General features: G+C 35.0%; 1 protein-coding gene across 1 annotated transcript; it reads left to right on the forward strand.

Moving 5' to 3' along the window:
* The first annotated feature begins 14901 nt into the window (after positions 1–14901).
* LOC114712444 (probable calcium-binding protein CML21) lies at positions 14902–19343 on the forward strand. Its single transcript, XM_028896982.1, has 5 exons — positions 14902–15281; positions 16122–16367; positions 16750–16952; positions 17550–17724; positions 18922–19343. The coding sequence occupies exons 2-5, from the start codon at positions 16169–16171 to the stop codon at positions 19038–19040; spliced, it is 696 nt and encodes a 231-aa protein (XP_028752815.1). The 5' UTR covers positions 14902–15281; positions 16122–16168; the 3' UTR covers positions 19041–19343.
* Positions 19344–20188: the final 845 nt, after the last annotated feature.

Genomic DNA, 20188 nt, shown 5'->3' on the forward strand with positions numbered 1-20188 from the left:
GTAAAGAAGCACATGATTTTGGAAAGATTAAATAAATAGCACTTGTTATTAATATTACTATTTGGATGAGAAATGGTTTGTATAATTTTGTCATGATAATCAATTTTTTTTTCTGTTTTAAGATATGGTATTGTACTTGAGTTGAAGGTGAAAAAAACTGTACTTGAGCACCCTTATAAAATAAGAAGTATAAATAATAACAAAAAATGATGTAGGAAAATGCAATGTGTGAACTTCAAATAGTATATACACAACCAGGTCACCAAATCTCAACTTCATTTAGTATATTTAACGTGATGTAGAAAAATAAAATGTGTGAAGTTCAAATAATTTTTTATTGGCTCAACTATTTCATTTGTTTTTGATAGTGTCTATAAATTTACATTCAAATTTCAATCCAAATTGCGGGCCCTGTTAGCTTCATTTAGCATTGAGTTGGCCTAAGTGAGTTTGAATGGGTCAATTGGCCTAAGTGAATTTGAATGGGTCGACAAAAAACATTTTCTTAGAATTAGTACACTTTTCCATATACATGAAATCAAACATAAACATACACATACACATAAATATAAACATAAACATAAGCTGATAAAATAAATGGGATTGGGTTTAATAGAAGGGATTAGTCTTTAATAACAAGAAGAATTAATATTTGAATCATCATTAGGAGATATTCTCACATTTAGTATCCAATAGTGCCTTAAATAAGATTACCTCTAATAAGAGAATACATATGCTTTAACTGTGTTTGGTATGAGGTTTTTAGATGGGAGGGGTGGAATGTGGTTGCCCTCCCATTCCCTCCTTTCCCCCTCTTGACCTCCCTTCCAAAAATGGTGAGGAGATGAGAGAGAATACATATTTTTTTGGAGAGGAGATGAGAGAGAAAATATTTAATTTCATAAATAGTCTTAGTAAAATAACATAATTTTTCTTTTATCTTCTCTTTGACCCTTTCATTCTACACTTCGCTCTCAATCTTATAATTTTAATAATTCTAATCAACTCAACTTTATTCTCCTTTTATATTCAACAATTCAACTAGAAAAATCAAACTGCTTAAAATTTTGCTAAAAAAATATGAAATAGTAAAAATCATTGGGACAGAAAAAGAAAGGATGAAGAATCATAATATTTTTGAAAAAGTCAATATAAAGTAATATTAACTTAAGTTAGATAATAAGCATCTTTTAATCTTTTAATTAGTTAAAAATTAAAAAATAAGGGAATAAAAGATAAAAAATGGTAAAAATGTAATTTTTCTTTTAACCCAATAGAACAAATGAATAACATTATGGAAAGAAATTGGATTTCAATTTTTTTTTTTTGTTTTTCTCAATGAGTTGTGCTTGTGGCAAAAGCACAACCTAGTGTTTTTTTTTTTAAGTTGATAAATTACCTCATACATATTGATAAAATAAAAAAAATTATTTAGATTTTATAGGAGTAAAATAGTTAATTTATGAATAGCTCCCGTCCCTTCCCCTTTTATGTCAAATAAAGTATCATTAAAAGGCCTCCCCTTCCTTTCCCTTCGATCAATATAAACAAAGGATTATTAAAATTCCTCTCCTTTCCTCTCCTCCTTCCCCTCCCCTCTATATCTCTCTCCTTCCCCCCTCTATATCTCTCTTCCCTTTCCCTGCCCTCCCCTTCCCTCTATTAAAATCCCTCCTCTGTCAAGCTAAACACAATGTTAGCAGAAAAAGAACACAAACCTATAGAAAAATCAAAAAATACTACAAAAAAGTCAAGTGCTATTTACAAGCTAACTAGCATTTTATAAATTTTAAAAATAGATATAGTTTTTATAAAGTTTATAAATAAACATCTTATGAAATAAAGTTCTATTGAACTCATAGTTTGTAAAAAAATCGTATTATTTACAAAATGTTTTCTTGAAAAAAATAAATGTAGTTTATATCTTATAGAAAAGTACATTGTTCAAAGGAAAAATGAGAAAAAAATACCTGTTAAATCTTAAAATGAAAGATAGATGATTTTAACATGTCAATGCTTTTACAAGAATAGTTAATGTTACATATTTATCATTACAAAATTGAATAAGTATTTTACTATCATTTTTCCTTATTTAAACTGTCCGAATTCTTAGTTTAGCAATAAAGTTAAGTGAACACGCAACTCCACTTAATTGAGATAATCTACTAGTAATATGAAATCTCATGATACCCGATTGAGGGAAAACGGGTTATGGGGCTTGCGAGTCAGTGTTTATTGGCCCAGTAATAACCCGTTATTGGTCTCCCCAGTGATTCAGATCCAAGCGACTCTCCCACCTCCACCTCCTAGCGATTTCCTCAGTGTCCACAGCTTTTGGTAGCCATTTCCAAGCTCCCTAAACTAGATCTTAAGCTTAACAATCATCAAGCATTGTCAAGCTTCAACCATTGTTAGCTACCTATGTTTCCTCTTCTTTCTTCTTCTTCTTCTTCTTCTTTAACTAGGGCAAGTTTTCTATTTCTCTTTCTCTAACAAAGAAAAGGAAGGAACCTTGAAGCAATAAAAAAAGGTCATTATTATCAACTTTCGTCTCTTCTTTGAGCTAAATCTCTTGTGTTGATTTAGTGGCACCTGTTGAGTTCTACTTGCAAGGAAGAAAGCTCAATGACAATATTTTATTTCTTTAGACTAAATTGGCACCTGTTGATGGAAGACTAAATTGGTAATTTTCTTTCTTTCTTCTTAATTATCTTCTTGCAATCGATATGTGTTTTCCTTCTCTGTTATCAATTTCTCATTTATTTCATTTGATTTCTTTTGCTTCTTAGTTTTTGGTTTGGTTCAGTTGGTCAATTTTTGCCTTTTCGTTTCTTTGGCATTTTTGTTTTTCCTGGTAAATAATCTATCTGTGTATGAGTTTGCTGTGTTCCGAAGAACGATGGAGGAGGAGAGAGGGGAAACAATTGTCAAGGATAAATATGTCATTTCACTTTTATTTTTATTTTTTATATTGAAAAATTCATTAAAAAATTCTCATATTATCCCAAAATACTAAAATAGCAAATGCAACCTAATTCTATTTTTTTTCTTTTAATACGAAGGCAATTCAAAACTTCTACTGGTTGTTTTCTTTTGCCCCTGTTAACTCTTTAGTTAGCTGTGTTCTTTACTATTCTTAGCCAAGTAATAATAACTCATACTTCTCTTTAGTGTTAGATTTGTGTCATCAATACACGAAAACTAGTTAAAAGGGGGGGAAACATTGAACCCCTTCTAGCTTGAGCTTCTAGTGTGATGATCAAATCATTTTTTTCCTCTAAATGTTTCTTTGTTGTAGCAAATTCCTCTATTGTTTGTCTCCACCTTCAATCTTACACCTAACACGGTAATATTGAGCAATCCTTCTTCAAAGAACGTTGGACTAAGTTTGTAAAAGAAAACACTTTAAAGATAGGGGACTTCCTAATTTTCAACTTGATGGAAAGTCAAGATTTGAAGTTATTATCTGTGGAAAATCTGCATGTGAGAAGTGGGTTGAGACTCAAGCAAAGGCACAGGCATGTACCTATCAGAATCTCCATAGCTAAGGCCATAACAAACAAACAACATCAACTCAAGATCATGGAGAAAACCAAAAAGGAAAAGATCTGATTGATGTTGAAGAAAGATCGATTCTTGATTTTATTAAGATAAAGAAGGGGAGAGTAGATTCTAATGCATATGGCACTATTAGCCAAGAAACGTGCAATGAAATGTGGGCATCCCAATCTGAAGAAGAAGATTCTGATGACGACGATGACGATGATTATGAACAAGAAGAAGAAGAAGAAGCAGAAGAAGGTGATGAATTTGATGATAAATCTGAACCTCCTAATTCTATCTTGAAAATTGGTAAGCTATCCATCATGGAGAAGCTAGCCTTTCATTACTAATTCTGTTCAAATTCCTAGTTCTATTATTACTCTGAACAAATGTCTAATTACAAAATCGGTGAGTATAATAACTATAGTTCAATGTTAAACTTGCAACAAATATTCATTCTATTATAAATAATGGTGGTGTGTGTTTCTTACATTTTAAAGTTTACACACCAATTATGCAGTTACGCTTTTGTTAATTTCCATTTAAATTATTATTTAGTTGTAAGATTTGAGCTCACATTATGATTAATTAGGAGAAAACTATGACAACTTGGACTCTAAGATTCCTTCATTCAGTATTCATCTCCAGCATGCCTACACAAAAAAGCGTTGCATGGTTAGTTCTTGAGAGATCATTCATAGGCTCTTGCCCCCTCTTTTAATTCCTGCTTTATCCATTCATTCTCATCAAATATTTGTGCTTTTTACTTCATTATTTCCATTGGACGCGGCATATCATGTGAGAGTACATATCAAGACATGGTATTTGATTTAGTGCCATGGATGACATGGCAAGAAAAAATGGACAAAAATAGAAAATTAGGTTCTTGTCAGGACAAGACTACAGTAAAGATATGAACTACACATTCTATACTAAACATGATTCTTATAAAATACTAACTTTGGTAACACAATAAGTTACATATTGTTGAAATATGCTGGAGTTAGAGATGCATAATATTTACAACACCATTCCCTAAGAGCTATAATAGATGGCTGAGAAAGTAAAATGAAGTTAAAAAGGCCAATACCAGTGGTCAAGAGAGAATTATACCATAGTTTAGGGAGAGAACATTGATTTATGAGATGTTTTGTCCGCTATAACTATGTAATCTCTATTCAATACTTTGGGTTTATTTGGTGTAAGGATTTTGCCAATAATTCGTTACATCTTCTATAATTTTATTCAATTATATTATTCCAGTAATCAAAAAAACCCAAATTACCCCTATTTGTTCGTTGTTTCTGTAGTAACTTCTCTTTGGTTCTGTCGACTAGACGCTTGCAATGTGAGGTTCTAACAAAATACAGCTTAAAATTATGCTGTATCATCTCTGATGTTATATTTGTATCAGACACAGTATGGTTTCATCTTTTATACTTTTGGTTCAAATATAGTTTCTACAATATAGTGATATACATATTGAGTTGATTTCAAGTGATAGTTAGACTAAAATGTAATTGAGTAATTATTTGTGTAGTGCATGCTAACTGACTTCTTCCACAAGTACATGAGAATAGAGAGACAAGAGGCAGAGATTGAGACAGAAAAAGGAGTATGGAAAGTCACATTACTTCCCCACATGAAAAGAACTAGAACATTTGCTAGATTTAGTAAGGGTTGGTCAAATTTTGCTTAACAGAATCACTTCATGACCAGACAGATTCTCATTTTTGAAATGATTTGAAGAGGTAATTGTGCCAAGTTCATTATTCATAAACAAAGGTAACTCATCATAAGTCTTGTAAAATGGTAGGATTAATTTGTAATTAGCTACTAGGAAATGAATTTGATATGTATGTGTGTGTATTTCCTATATATGGTATCAAATGTAGACATGTAATAGATGGATTTACTTAATCATCATTAATGTCGATATATGTGTGCGTGCTATTGAAAGTCAAACTTCTTAGTTTTTGCGAAGTGATAAACAACTGAAATCTTGAATTGATAATAGTGATATAAGACTCTAATTTCTTTAGGCCAAAATAAAACTAGAAAAATGTTATTCTTATTTTATGGATAAATTTTGTGGTTCATGTCGATTCATAAGAAATCAAATTAAATAAATTAGCTATATAATAAAGAAAATTATTAAAACCTAGAAGATCAAAAATAAAATTTCCCTTAATTTTTCCTGTTCAAAGCAAAACTAATATTTATTTTTTAATATGATTCTCGTTATCAAATGCAATAATGCATCAATGTTTTCCACTCTTTCCCATAAAAATGTCACTCGTGAGAAGGCTACAATTGACACTTCATCATCACAACCGACAACATTGATATCATGTGGTATGTCGGATACAAATAATGATCTCTCAATATCTCAGTTGCATGGCCCTCCAGACTTATTGTCTAAGCATAAAAAAAGTCTGCTTGATTCGTCAATTGATGATGATGAGATGATATTATCTGCCAACTCAATTGTGAAGTCCAACTACATGAAGCCCTTAAAGAACATTAAAAAGGAAAAAGAAGATAAAGACTAATTTCTCAACTCTCTTAGTGGTAACATCACATCTAGGATCTTCTTCTCGTGCATTGCATGGATGGTTGTTACGCATGTAATTTTTTTGCGAGTTGTGTGTTATTGTGCCTGTTTTAGTTGTAAGTTATATAAGAGGTGAGGATGGTTATCTGGTTACCTGAAGTGGATAAATGTAAGTTAATCTCAGAGTCAAAGATTTCAAAATGTAAACGAATATTTAGTAGTTGTCATATGAAGTTGAAAGGCGGTTCGTGAAGTGGATGATGTAGTCACTTCCGATAGACATTCAGAAAGACCTCCTGATAGGATCTTCTGCACATGCAACTATTTTTTATAGAGGCTCTTTGTTAAGTGTGCATTATTCTATTTGATTAATTCAAGACTAATAGAGGAGGTGAAGTGTGAAATTCTGTTATGTGAGCTGCTCAAACGTAAATAATTCTGATTTTATTACAATACATTGCATGACATTCTCATTTATTACAATGTGTCACATGAAATTTGTCGAATATAATTAGCTGAAATAGTCATAAACACATTCCTGTGGAAATTAACACAAACCACACATAGTGTATTGCCCCCAGTCAATAGACATCAGAGAACCCCAAATCTCACCAAATATTGAATCAATACATATTTACACACATTAGCCCAACATTGCATCTAGGAAATCATAATTCTATAATATAGTAATGATGCAACCAATAAAAATTGTTGACCAAAGCCCCACTTTACACACAGGTATTGGCATAGAAGTTGCCCATGATGACACACTACTGAATGTACCCAACCTCATGTGTCGGCTACAACCCCACTTTACTCAATTTGCTACTGTCACAGTAAGGTTGTTGTGCCTTACCTCTAGACACCACCAGAACAATTTCGGCACCTTTTCTTCCAAAAAGAACATCCAAGATCTAAAAACTTATTGGCAAACATCAAAGCATATGACAATATGTTCTATTTCACTTCCATGGGAGGAAAGATTGACCATTCCCTCAACTCCAACAGAGACGGTTCCTACTCCTACATCATGTCCGGATAGAACTATCATCTCTTGGGAAGGTTATTGCCTTTTAAAGGATGCCCCCTGTGTACTCATAGCTATACATTTACGACCTAAACAACAAAATAAGGAACCGAATGGCAGTGATCAATTATTCCCCCTCATGCTACTTACATCCTCCATCATCATGTTCCCCCTACAGCACAGTTCATAATAAACCCCTTGGCTCTAAATTGCAGGCACTATCCAGACAAATCGGGTGTTGACGAAGCCATTGTTATGGATATTAAAGATTGCCTCGAGCAGCATAATGCCCTAGTCAAGAAATACCGTATAGCATCAAACATCCTTTGCCAAGACAAGACTACCGAAGATAGAATATGGTTCCTCAAAGAATCAAATGATAGGAACAGAAATTACAAACTACCTACTGCGTCGGAGGTAGCTTCCTTGAGAGTCAGAGATTTTGATGAATCATATGTCAATAGAGACAACCATAGAAAAGAAAGTAGGCTCCCTAAAGCGCATCTATGAATTGCACAAGTCTTACTTGCCTCTTCAATATCCCCTTATCTTTCACTACTACAGCAACAGATCCATACCAAACATGAACCATAACAATGCATCTCTTATCAGTACCAAGAAGAAAAAGTACCTCACAATATGAGAGTACCTAGCTTTCAAACTAATGGACAAAAATATAGAGGACTCTGGATTATTTTACTCAAAAGAGGTTATTACAGCAATTTATTATAGAAGGCTTTACAATGGTCAAGAGTGAGAGGCTTAACTACATAAGGAGACACCAAAAAGAGCTCAAGGTTAACCTATACAAAGAACTCATCGATGCAATAACAAGGGGTGAGACAAATGCATCCAACATAGGAAAGAGGATAATCTTACCTTCTTCTTTCACCAAAGGTGCTGGATACATGATCCACAACTACCAAGATGTAATGGCCATATGCAGATAGGTAGGATACCTCGACATCTTCTTAACCTTCACCTGCAATCCGACATGGCCTGAGATAACAAGATTTTACTAGAAACATAAGCTCAGCCCATCTGATTGACTTGACATTTTGACAAGGATGTTCAGCCTCAAACTTACAGCACTGATGAAATGCATTAAGGAGAAAATAATATTCAGCATAATCAAAGTGGGTAACAATACAACCTCTCTTTAATCACCTGTCCACAAAGTATGTGGGACTTAAACACTCTGTTTCAAAAAACCATCCAGCACAATATCCTCTCTTTAATCACATTTACTTCTGTAACTTCAAAATACACCCCTGTCATGTGCTGATATGTCCAATTTCATTTCAGAGATATATACAATCAAGTTTCAGAAGTGAGGGCTGCCGCATGCACACATAATTTTGTTCATAGAGCCAAGTGACAAACCCAAGATAGCTGAGGACGTTGATAGAATCATCTCAGCAGAGATACCTGATAAGGACACAGACCTGATATTATACGAGCTTGTCACCAATTTTATGCTACACGAACCATGTGGCTGCAATAAAAAATCACCTTGCATTAAAGACAAAAGGTGCTCAAAGTACTTTCCTAGAAGATATGCACAACACATAACAATAAACGACGAGGGGTACCCTACCTACTGCAAGAGGAACAATGGCATAACAGCTATGAAGAAAGAAATTCTGTTGGACAATAGATATGTTATGCCAGACAACACCCAACTATTATGACTCTTCTAGGGCCACTTAAATGTCAAAAAGACAAACCAATCAAGGGCTATCAAGTATTTGTTTAAATACGTTAGCAAGGGCCATGACCGCGTCATCATAGAGATTTACCTCAACAATGAGCCTAGCAGTTCACAACATGATTTTAATAAGATCTCACATTAACTTAACTGTAGGTACATATTAGCCTATGAGGGTACATGACGAATCTTATTCAACATCTACCAGAGGTACCCCTTTGTCAAGAGGCTGAGCTTCCATGTCCCATATCAGCAGGCCATTTTTTACATGGCCAATGATGAAATGCCTTCCTAATTGACAAGCCATGGGTAAAGAAGTCAATGCTCCTCGCATGGTTCTCCAAGAATAAAGAAGACTCATTCGCTAAAACCCTAACATATATCGAGTTCTCACAGTATTACACTTTCAATAAGCAAAACAAGGAGTGGAGGCTGCACCGGAGATGCTTCTCTATTGGTAGATTAGCTCATGTATCGCCCTTATAAGGTCAGGTTTACTACCTCCGGGTTCTGCTGACTAAGATGAGAGGGCCCCACAGCTATAAAGACATCATAACAGTAGACAACATCATCCAATTGACATTCAGGGCAGCATGCTATGCACTAGGTTTGCTTCAAGATGATCAAGAGTACATCGACGTGATAAAAGAGGTGACCTTTTGGGCTATAGGTCAATATCTTAGGAGATTCTTCGTCAACATGCTCTTTTACCATTACTTGTCTGACCCTACTTCAGTTTGAGAGCAAACAAAGCATCTCATATGTGAAGACCTTCTGTACATACCATGCCATGACCCATGGCATCAAGGTAAAATAGACACCACCTAAACTATGTTACACTCACACAACATTCTAGACTACAATCTATACCTTGCACCAACACTCTGTAGTTACCCCTATTAGTAAAATCTGTTATTGTTAGATGTGCCTGGCCATGACATGTCTTACTATTTGGATCTGTAGAAATATCGATCACCCAATCAAATAGGGAAGAGGTTGGACTGATTGAGATTCAGAGGCTACTCCTAAAGAATGGCAAGTCACTCGACTAATACCCATCATTGCCAAAACCAAGCTCCACTGAATTCTTGGACACAACAAACAACTTGCTACTCCAAAAACTCAGCTACGATAGAGATGCTTATGCCGCAGCTGCCGTAAGGTTAGTAGCGTCATTGACAGATGGGCAAAGAAAGATTTTCCATGAAGTCCTCGATGTGGTCAATGGGATAACCAGTGGGTTGTACTTTGTCTATGGTTATAGGGGCACTGGCAAGACCTTCTTCTGGAATGCCTTGACCACAACTATACGAGCAAATGGTGACGTGGCCATCAATGTCCGGTTGAGTGGAATAGCAGTTACCCTTAGGAAGGACTACTCATTTGAGGTTTGCAAACCCCATTAACATAAACAAAGGCTTCACATGTAACATTAGCCATCGTTCCCCTGTCTCATTTGCTGCGGTTTGCAAAATTAATCATTGGGATGAGGCGTCAATGATAAAATGACACTGTGTGGAGGCTGTCAATCGATCATTAAAAGATATAATGAGGTGCAACTTGCCATTTGGTGGCAAGTGCATTACCATGGGGGTGATTTCAGGAAGATATTGCCCGTTATACCAAAGGGATTCTGTATAAATGCAACTATAAACACATCCGCTCTTTGGCCAGCATATAAGTTGTTCAAGCTTACTAAAAACATGAGCCTATAGTCGGTATTAAAGGTAATAGACCAAAAAAAGTACAATGAATTCTCCAGATGGTTGCTTGACGTTGGCGATGGTATAATTTTATTCCCCATAACCGATGTCATCGACCAGATAAATGATTATATACTATCGCTCATCCCTAGAGACTCTATTTAGTGTCTCAACTTCGACTCTGTCTCCAGCACTGATCAAGACAACAGCTCATTCCAAGATCTGTACTCCACGAAATTTTTCAACACCATAAACTGCTCCAAGATGCTGCCCCACAAGCTCTCTTTAAAGGTTAGAATACTAGTAATGCTTTTGTGGAATATTGACCAGTCTGCAGGCCTATGCAATAGAACGAGGCTGCATATCACATATCTAGGCAAGAACTTTGTCAGGGCAGTCGCATTAAACAAAATGAGCATCAGTGACCAGGTCCTCATCTACCGCATGGACATGAATTCGTCAGAGACCACCCTCTCGTTCAAAATAACCAAACAACAATTCTAGTTCATAATCTCTTTTGCAACGACTATCAACAAGAGCTAGGGCTAGTCGTTAACGAATGTCAGTTTGTACCTACCCAAGCCGATGTTCACACATGGACAGCTATGTGTTGCGTTGTCAAGGGTCAAGAATATGGACAGCCTCAAAATATTGATCCTTGATTCTGACGGTAAACCCATGAATGTTACTCGGAATATGGTCTACAGGGAAGTCTTCCAGAATGTGCATTCAAAATGACCTCATTCTCATCGTCATGGATTGACTACTATTTTCACACTATTAGTATGAGAACTTCCTTTGTTAAAATTACACAGTACTGTCATGCGGCGCATTGTAACAAAATGAGAGTTATTTACATTTAGGCAGCCCACAGATGGTACTTCACACTTCATCTCCTCTATTAGTCTTGAATTAATCAAATAGAATAATACATACTTAACAAAGAGACTCCATAAACAATAGCTGCACGGGCAGAAGATCCTATCAAGAGATCTTCCAACAACGTTACTTATAGTGTGGTATATTGGGAGGTCTTTTAGAATGTCCATTCGGCGTAACTAAAGCATCCAATTTGCCAACCACCTTTCAACTTCGCATCATCAATATGACAACAACCAAAATTATGTTATGTTTAGAACTCTATGACTCCGGAATTAACTCACATTTATGCACTTCAGGCAACCACATAACCATCCTCAACTCTTATATAACTTACAGCTCAAACAAGCACAATAATACATAACCCACAAAAAAAAAATTACATGCATAGCAACGATTCGTGCAGCGCACAGGGAGAAGATCCTAGTTTATATTCTAATTTGAAAAACCCAAACTGCTTCATTTTTTTAATCTAAATTTGTTTGAAGTTTACAATGGAAAAAGTCATTTTCATTTTCTTTTCTATTTCATCCAAAATTTCAAAATAAAAAAGGAAAACAAAAGAGAAAAGTAAGAACAAGATAGTGATAATGATCTTCCCCCTCCCCTACCGTCCATAGCCTCCCCCTCTTTCAACTTTGGTTAATAACTATTCTGATAAATTAATCATTATTTTTGAAGAATTGAATTTTTCCTCTGTTGAAAGTCTAACATATCAAAATTGTTTTCTAAACACGTTAACAAAGCTTTCTATTTGATTTCTTTGAATTTTATTGTGCAAATTCTCATTTTAACATGTCAATTCTTCATATGAAAACTTAATTCGCTCCTTTTAAAATTACAATGCATTAATTTCACCATTAACATGTTAACATGTTAACTTTAAGTTGGTTTGAGATGTTAAAATTTCCTACAACGGGCAATATGGGGACGCAAAAAGGGAAAGAGAGGGATGGGGTTCCTCTCACTTTTGAGATAGCAGGTCCCCAGTAGGAGGCCTACACGATGGGCTATGAACTTAGTGGTAGAGTGTGCGCATGATAATTGTGTTGTTGTGCTTGGACTGTGAGAACCCTTGGCCACATAGATAGTTCAATGTGCTCATTAGCGCTTGACCCTGAGACGTGCTGCCGACTCCTTTTTTTCAAATTTTTTTTTATTATTAAGAAAAGGTAACAAAGATAAAATATGTGCTTGTTTTATAGCAATCATAATTAATCATTGTTGTTCTAAGGTCAATGTATTCACATGACTAGATAATATTGTCAATATCAAATTTTGTTATGATATTTGTATTGGCGTGTTGAAGAAAGAAAGAGTCTCTCGTTCCTTAGAAGTGTAGGAGTCCAAGTGCATAAGTATTAGTATTTGACTCTAGGCTTTTTCTTTTTTTAAATTATGTACAGGTATCTTCTTACTAAAGGCAATTTTATTCGAGATATTGTTAGACACTAAATGTAAGTATATTTTTCAATAAAAATTTAAACCTTAACTCACCACTTTGTGAGGGAGATCCAATCCCAACTGGTATAGTTGACTTTGGGTTAGTAAATTAGCCAAGTGAAATTTTGCCTGAAAAAAAATATCGGACGAGGAGAAGAGTGGGCTCGCACCCATGATAATGGGCCACCAAAAGTAAAAAAGTTACCAAGATAAGCCTCTTATTATTAATGCATTCAGGTTCTCCTCATATCATGTGTAACCAAAAAAAAGGGTCAAAATAAAAAATAAAAAAAAAGATAAATAATTCGACTCGAAGTCAACTACTATTAATCAAACAATTGGGAGAAATCCTAGAGGCAGAAAGGATAATCACGTTGGAAATGAGAAGAGAGAGGATAACCACAATATGTTTTTTTAATCATTAAATTCACTTTTATGTTGCTCATAGATTATCATCATCACAAGGCACTTCCGCAAAGTCACTAGACACTTGGATTACACGGAACCTTATTCTTCAAACTAGAGCTGGTAATACAGGCTGGGACTGCGGGCCTAGCCTGTCAGCCCGCCTTTGGGTTGGCAATATGCTAGCACGCACCATTTTGAGCTTGCTCCGCCGCGGGTTGGCGGGCTGGCCCACTTTTTTTTTAAAAAAAAATTTCATATAATTCCTAATATAGTTAAAATATTTTGACCTTTAAATTCCACATAAACAATTAAACATTGCTTCTTTCATATCATTGCATAAGTAATTAAACATTTTATATATTTGTGATTCTGTGTGTAGTTATACGAAGATCATCATCCATTTTTTATTTTTCATTTATTTGTTGTGTCACTATAAAAGCCTTTATAAAATTAAATAAACATGTGATACTTATACATTTATACATAAAATATCTATTTAATTAATTTGAATACGAAAACTAAATTACTTTGAATAAAAAAATAGTTAAATTAATTAGTTATAAAAAATATATTAGTTTTTAAAAATATATTCTTAAATTATAAATTAATCTTCATTTTATTTTATCATAACTCACTACTCAAATTCAAGATTCGAAGCTTAATTTTAACATTTCAAATTAAACTCAACCTATATTAATAATAATAGTTTTTATTTAAAAAAACAAAATATGTAGGCGGGCTGGCGGGCTGGCTCGCCAACCCGCCAAGGTGCTGGCTACTTCAACCTGCACCGCCGCGGGCTGGCCCGTATCCGCACCGCCAGCCCGCATTACCACGTCTACTTCAAACCAATCGCTTTCTCTCATAATTCTCTCTTCTTATTTTTAATTTCTTTCCAATTAGCTCAATGGCAAACTTTAAGAGTATCCAAAAGCATAATTGAGAATGAATCACTTTCCCCTGTGTGTGTACACACACCCCAACCTTTTGAATCTCACTATGAGGACCCCATCACTAACAACGAATAATTTTACTCGTATTTCCCATGTCATAAATGCAAAATTATTAGAAAAGATTTTAATATGAGGATTAATATCTCAATATGAGGATTAAAATCTTTTCTCCCTGGTTTATAAATAGGCTTAGAAGAGTATTACTTTTTCAGAAAATATTTAACTCAAATTTCTTATATTCATTAAGTCAAGTTCTCTAATCATATATGGTTATGTGTTTTGTTTTAACTGTGTGGGTTTATAATTGAATGATAATATTTCAAAAATCAGATACATGGTTATATTTGATTGAAAAATTTGACATAATGAGTATAAAAAATTTGATCTAAGCATTTCAATCAATAAGAATATATTTGGAAAAAATATACTATTTGTTACAGACTTCAACCTGTTTTAACTAATTTTTTGGTCTTACGTAATATTGCCATTTGGATGAACTGGAGTGAGCATCGAAATTGAGTTTTGTTTCTTGGGCAATGACAAGATTAAGGCTTTGGAAAAAGGAGAGGGAAGAAGGAAGATGGCGGCCGCGGAATGGAATTATAAATTAATTTCTTATTGGTGTGGGTTCAGGGGTTGCTTCTTGGTGGCGCAATATTATAAGTGTAAGGCAGATGATATTGCGCTTAGACCGAGCGCAGAACAATACGTGGTGGGCACAACACAAACTTAGCTTGACACACATGAAGATGAAGCCTTGACTCTTCTAATTAACAAATAACCCCTCGCTTTCCTAACTTAGCCATTTTCATTTCATTTCCAATCTTCATCCCACCGATTCCATTCTCTGCAATCTCCACCAGCACAAGCCCAATTTTTTCCCCACATACCCGTTTTTTTGTCTTGATTCTTTTTGGGTATATCTGAAAATATATCTTCGATATCTGTCTGCTGTTGCTGCTGCCTATCGGGTTCAGTTTTCATTCTCAGGAGCTTGCTCAAATCCTGCTTCTCTCTCCCCCCCCCCCTCATACTTTTTCGTTTCTTCTTCTTCTTCTTCTTGGTAAAGTTTGAATTCTCATGTCTTTCTCCCTGTTTTTTTCGCTTATGAAATTGATGTTACTGTGGGCCAGTTAGGATTTCATGCAATGTTTTTCTTGTTATAAAAAAAGAACAAATTTGAGGGATCGGCCGTGTTTGCATTCAATATCTATTATTCATTATTGCATTTGATTCTGATATGGTGAAGGTTATGTCGTCAGCTACATCAACATATAGCACGTCTCTCTCCTTTCCGGGGAAAAAGCATCGTTTCTCTTAATAATACAGTAAAAAAAAGGATACGTGAATCCCTAAATTAGCTGTCCGTACCGTTGAATGGTGATGTTTTTGGTCCACTGAACCGTCGAGTGCTATGGAAAAGCTGAGAGGTTGAGAAGTGGAAAACTGATATATTAAAAGCTCTTAGAAAGCATCTAGGAATTTAAGAGTTCATGGTTGATTGGCTTCACATTTTGATTAGACTCAGCACTTAGTGTGCTTGCTGGAAGCTAACAGGTTTGCACTAAAGCAGACTGTAGAGAGAGAGAGAGAGACACTTGATAGGTTCTCGAGGGCCTAAAGCTTTATGATATTACCTACAACACCGAATGTGATTTTCTCTCAATATTGAGCTTATGGGTTGATTTTTTTATTAATGTTCAGCTTTCCAATTGTTATCACCACTTTACATCCTTAGAAATCTGAGTTTTAAAGGTGTTTTTGGTTTCACAATCGCTGTCAGGTCAAGGGTCCATGTTTCTTAAATTCTGGTATAGATTAGTCATACCTATAAGTAGTGCAATTTCCTGCTTCATCATATCTATGTTGTGTAATAAATATTTTCTTATATGTGTTGACCCAGGTACCTAAGGATCTTGCCTGAAGCCTTGCTTGTTTTGCTGATCGGCAATGGGTGGTGTATTAGGAACAGAAGAGGCATCAAGAAGGGTTTGGTTGCCAGAAACCAAGGTCGAAGCTAAAATGGTTGAAGTCATGCAGCGGAGGGCATCTCGAGGAAGTTCCATGAGATCATTCAACACTATAATCTTGAAGTTCCCAAAAATTGATGAGAATCTAAGAAAATGCAAATCCATATTTGAGCAATTTGGTAGGTCTCCACTTCATGTTTATGCTTTTGCTAAACAGTTAGTTAGATATAATATATCAGCTGGGAATATCTTCTAGCAGGAGCATGTTATAGATACAGTATATCACTGTGAAAGTATATGCCCGAGTCATGGACAGATTATATGAAAGTTTCCATATTTTTATTGGGTTACACTTGGACAGCAGAACATACCAAAACTTCTAATCTGTGCTTGCTCTTGTATCTTGAACTTCGATTTATTATACATAGCCTAAGGCTTTGACAGTGCTGAAAACATTCACTAATTCAATGGTTGTATCACCAGCGCGCGCGCACAGAGAAAAATGCTCAATTGATCCTTTTATAGTAGCTAACATGTGTGTGTTTATGGCTTTTTGAATAGATGAGGACTCAAATGGGGTAATTGATCAAGAAGAGCTGAAAAAATGCTTCAATAAGTTGGATATTTCTTTCACCGAGGAGGAGATCAAGGATCTTTTTGAAGCATGTGACATTAATGATGATATGGGAATGAAGTTCAATGAGTTTATTGTGCTTCTCTGCCTTGTCTACCTCTTCAAGGATGATCCAGTTGCCCTTAGAACCGTATCCATAACAAATTATTTATTCTATTTAAGTTTCTTAACTCCGCCATCTGTTGCTGCTATCTACGTGTTGCAACTTTCTTTAAAAAAAAAAAAAACTTTTTGGTAAATGTAAGTACATGCCAGGTTTTGCATGACACGTTCCATGTATTTATTATAATTATGTTGCATATTTCAGCATGAGGAACACTTTCATTTCCATTTGTGCTGGGAAAATTTTCTGGTATTTACCTTCTTTCTGGCTCATGCCTTTTTTCGAAACAACTTATTTCTCATCATGACATTATCCTATAGAAGGTAGATATCTGTTTGTGTGTGTGTGCGCTTTGTGGGTAGGAAGATACCTGAAGTTTTATATGCATGTTATTTTGCATAGAGTGATCTAATAATCTCCTAAACTTGTGGAACAGAAAATATCGTTGGCTAGGTATAGTTGTTATGAGCTTAGAAATCTTTAGCAATGAAATCTGAATTTAGAGCACATATAAATGGATGATGTCATATTAGGTTTCCTTGTTCTCCTTTTGGATGGTAATCACAAGCTGTGAAATTACATGTTTTACTACTTTTCATCTTTGGACCCCATGACTTACTCTAGAAATCGCGAATTGGGATGCCGAATCTGGAGGCTACATTTGAGACTTTGGTCGATACATTTGTATTCTTGGACAAAAATAAGGATGGCTATGTCAGCAGAAATGAGATGGTCGAAGCTATAAATGAAACTACATCAGGAGAGCGTTCATCTGGAAGAATAGCCATGAGAAGATTTGGTTAGCTTTTCCAGTCTCTTCGTGTGTGCTTTCATGTGTAAACCAAAATTTCTATTAATACCAAACAAAAATCTTACTCCCTCTTATCCTAAATATAGGAGTTAAACAACTAATTTACAAAGATTAAAAGTATTAGTTAAGTTAGTTATTTGTAATAAATGTGTGTTCATTTTCTTAAATACCTTTTTTGATCATTGACATTGGAAATTACCCTCATTGATAAAGACTCCCTTTAGTATGTGCAATAAATAGGATTATTTGGGAAAAGAATGATGAAGTTGTGAGATAAAGTGTATTAAGGTCTTACCTTTATAACCAAGGCAAACGTGTACATAGTTGTGTTGTTGTGTAAATCTCTCATGCATCATATGATAGTGCTGTGGAGGATTCATATTCTTGTGCCAGAACGAAAGAGCCTGTCGGTTGATAACTGACTAAGAATTTCTTATGCTATAAGTCATCAAGCTAAGATTATAAGACACATTGTCAAACATCTGAAGAGGAAACATTTATAGGTCTAGGTACTTGGCAGTATTAGTACCTCAAAATCCTTACGGAAACATCTAGAATGGCTGCCTGTGTATCTGATATATTTCTACGCTTCAAAACATACAAGCGTTAACGTGAAAGTAAAACCAGCTAGACCTAGTTTATCCCTTGGTCATGCATCAATTCTGAGTTATTGAAGGGTTAGAAAATACTACCTTTGGCTCCGGTCCTAAATATAAGAGTTAGTTAACTAATTTGAGGAGATTAAGGAAATAAGTTAAATTAGTTATTTGTAATAAATAGATGTTGTCTTTCATAAAATATTCTTGCTAATCAAGTGTATTGGCTACAACTACTATTATGAAAAGGACTACCTTGGGAAAAAATATACAAATATGAGAAACAAAGTGGATTGGTGTCTTATATTTAAGAACAAAATAAAAGTCAAAAGAAATCTTATATTAAGGAAAGGAGGTAGTACTTAGTTTTTTATGCAGCTAAACAATGAACATACAAGTTTCTTACATGCTCGCAGTATTATTTTACTTCTCTGTCTTGAGTTGAAAGAAAGATTCTTTGGCAAACTTGAAGATAGTCTTGAATAAACTACGCAAACATGTCAAAATTCATGGTTTTACTTTACTTGTATTTAAAAGCATTATTCACTGCCAACTAATTAATTTTTCTGATCTTTGCAAAATTCTGCAGAAGAGATGGACTGGGATAATAATGGAATGGTGAGCTTCAAGGAATTTCTTTTTGCATTTACCCGTTGGGTTGGGATTGATGAAGTTGAAGATGAGGAAGACAATGAAGAAGACAAATGAGTCTGTACTATGTAATCTAAACGTATTGGCTCCGCATTTAGTGTTAATGGTTGCAAAGTGTGTCAGCCCAAGCAACTTCCTTCAGAAAGGGCTTTTTGGTTTTTCAGTTGCAATAAAAAATCCAAGTGGCTACACTGATTTTTTTTTTTTCCTTTGGGAAAAAGGAACAAAAAGAAATGAAGTCTTCATTCCCCAAGCATGTAGATAATCTGAAGTGTAAGAACGCATGTTCATGTTAAAAGATGGCTGTAAACGAACTACCTCTTTAAAATGTTACCATATCAAGTTGGTTGGCTTCTTGAACGCTCTCTCTGGTTCTATAGACTTCAGGGGTGGTATTGCATTATGTTGAGCATAGCTTGTGCCAAGTAATTAATGAAACTCATCGGATGCATAATGAAACTCAAAACGTCTCTTTCACGGTGACCTTTTTTGTTTGGGGGGGTGGGGGGGGGGGGTATAACTCATGCACCTACTGTACCTGTAAAAGATTGGAATTGAAAACCTCACACTTAACTTGTGGATTCTACTACTTTTTCTCCAACAAGATTGGGCAGCTGTGGCAACTGTTTGAAAGGGACCTGAACTAAAAGAAGAAAAGGAGAAGAAAAAGAAAGATCCACTCTCTTCTCTAATCTTTCTCTTATTGTGTGGAGGATATAAGTTATGTTCAACCACTAGAGGGCACTGGTGGCAATAACATTTGGGCTTATTAATTGTGTAAACTAACAGGATTTGGCTCTTCAAAGTTCAAAAGCAAAGGATATACTTGTGAAGAAGTCAAGTGCAACGTCCACCGATCAGCTGTGTCTAATCCACTGGATTATAACATGCCATTTCAAAACACTATTTTCTGACTATATTTCGGTTTTAAAGCACATTATTCCCTTGTTTAGCCACGTGCCAATAGCCCATAGAGATTATGTGATGAAAGTTCTTTTCCCTGTCTGGATCCATTAATATTGTCAAATGTGGGAGATTAAATATGACCATTATTATTGCTCAATTATGACAAAGTGATATCACAAATGGTCACAAGAGATTTATCTGCATTCCAATGTCAGCATAATTCGATCAAACGACCCAACAAATCCTGATGATAAGTTTTCTTTCAGAGAATGAGATGAGAAGGCACTCAACCATTGGCC

Source organism: Neltuma alba, unplaced genomic scaffold (genome assembly GCF_004799145.2).
Source record: "Neltuma alba isolate B1F8T4 unplaced genomic scaffold, ASM479914v2 tig00011361_pilon, whole genome shotgun sequence".
Lineage (NCBI taxonomy): Eukaryota > Viridiplantae > Streptophyta > Magnoliopsida > Fabales > Fabaceae > Neltuma > Neltuma alba.

Coding starts and splice junctions, on each gene's coding strand:
- LOC114712444 (XM_028896982.1), top strand. CDS start 16,169: ATGGGTGGTGTATTAGGAACAGAAGAGGCATCAAGAAGGGTTTGGTTG. Junction 16,368..16,749: donor ATCCATATTTGAGCAATTTG/GTAGGTCTCCAC, acceptor CTTTTTGAATAG/ATGAGGACTCAAATGGGGTA. Junction 16,953..17,549: donor ATCCAGTTGCCCTTAGAACC/GTATCCATAACA, acceptor GACTTACTCTAG/AAATCGCGAATTGGGATGCC.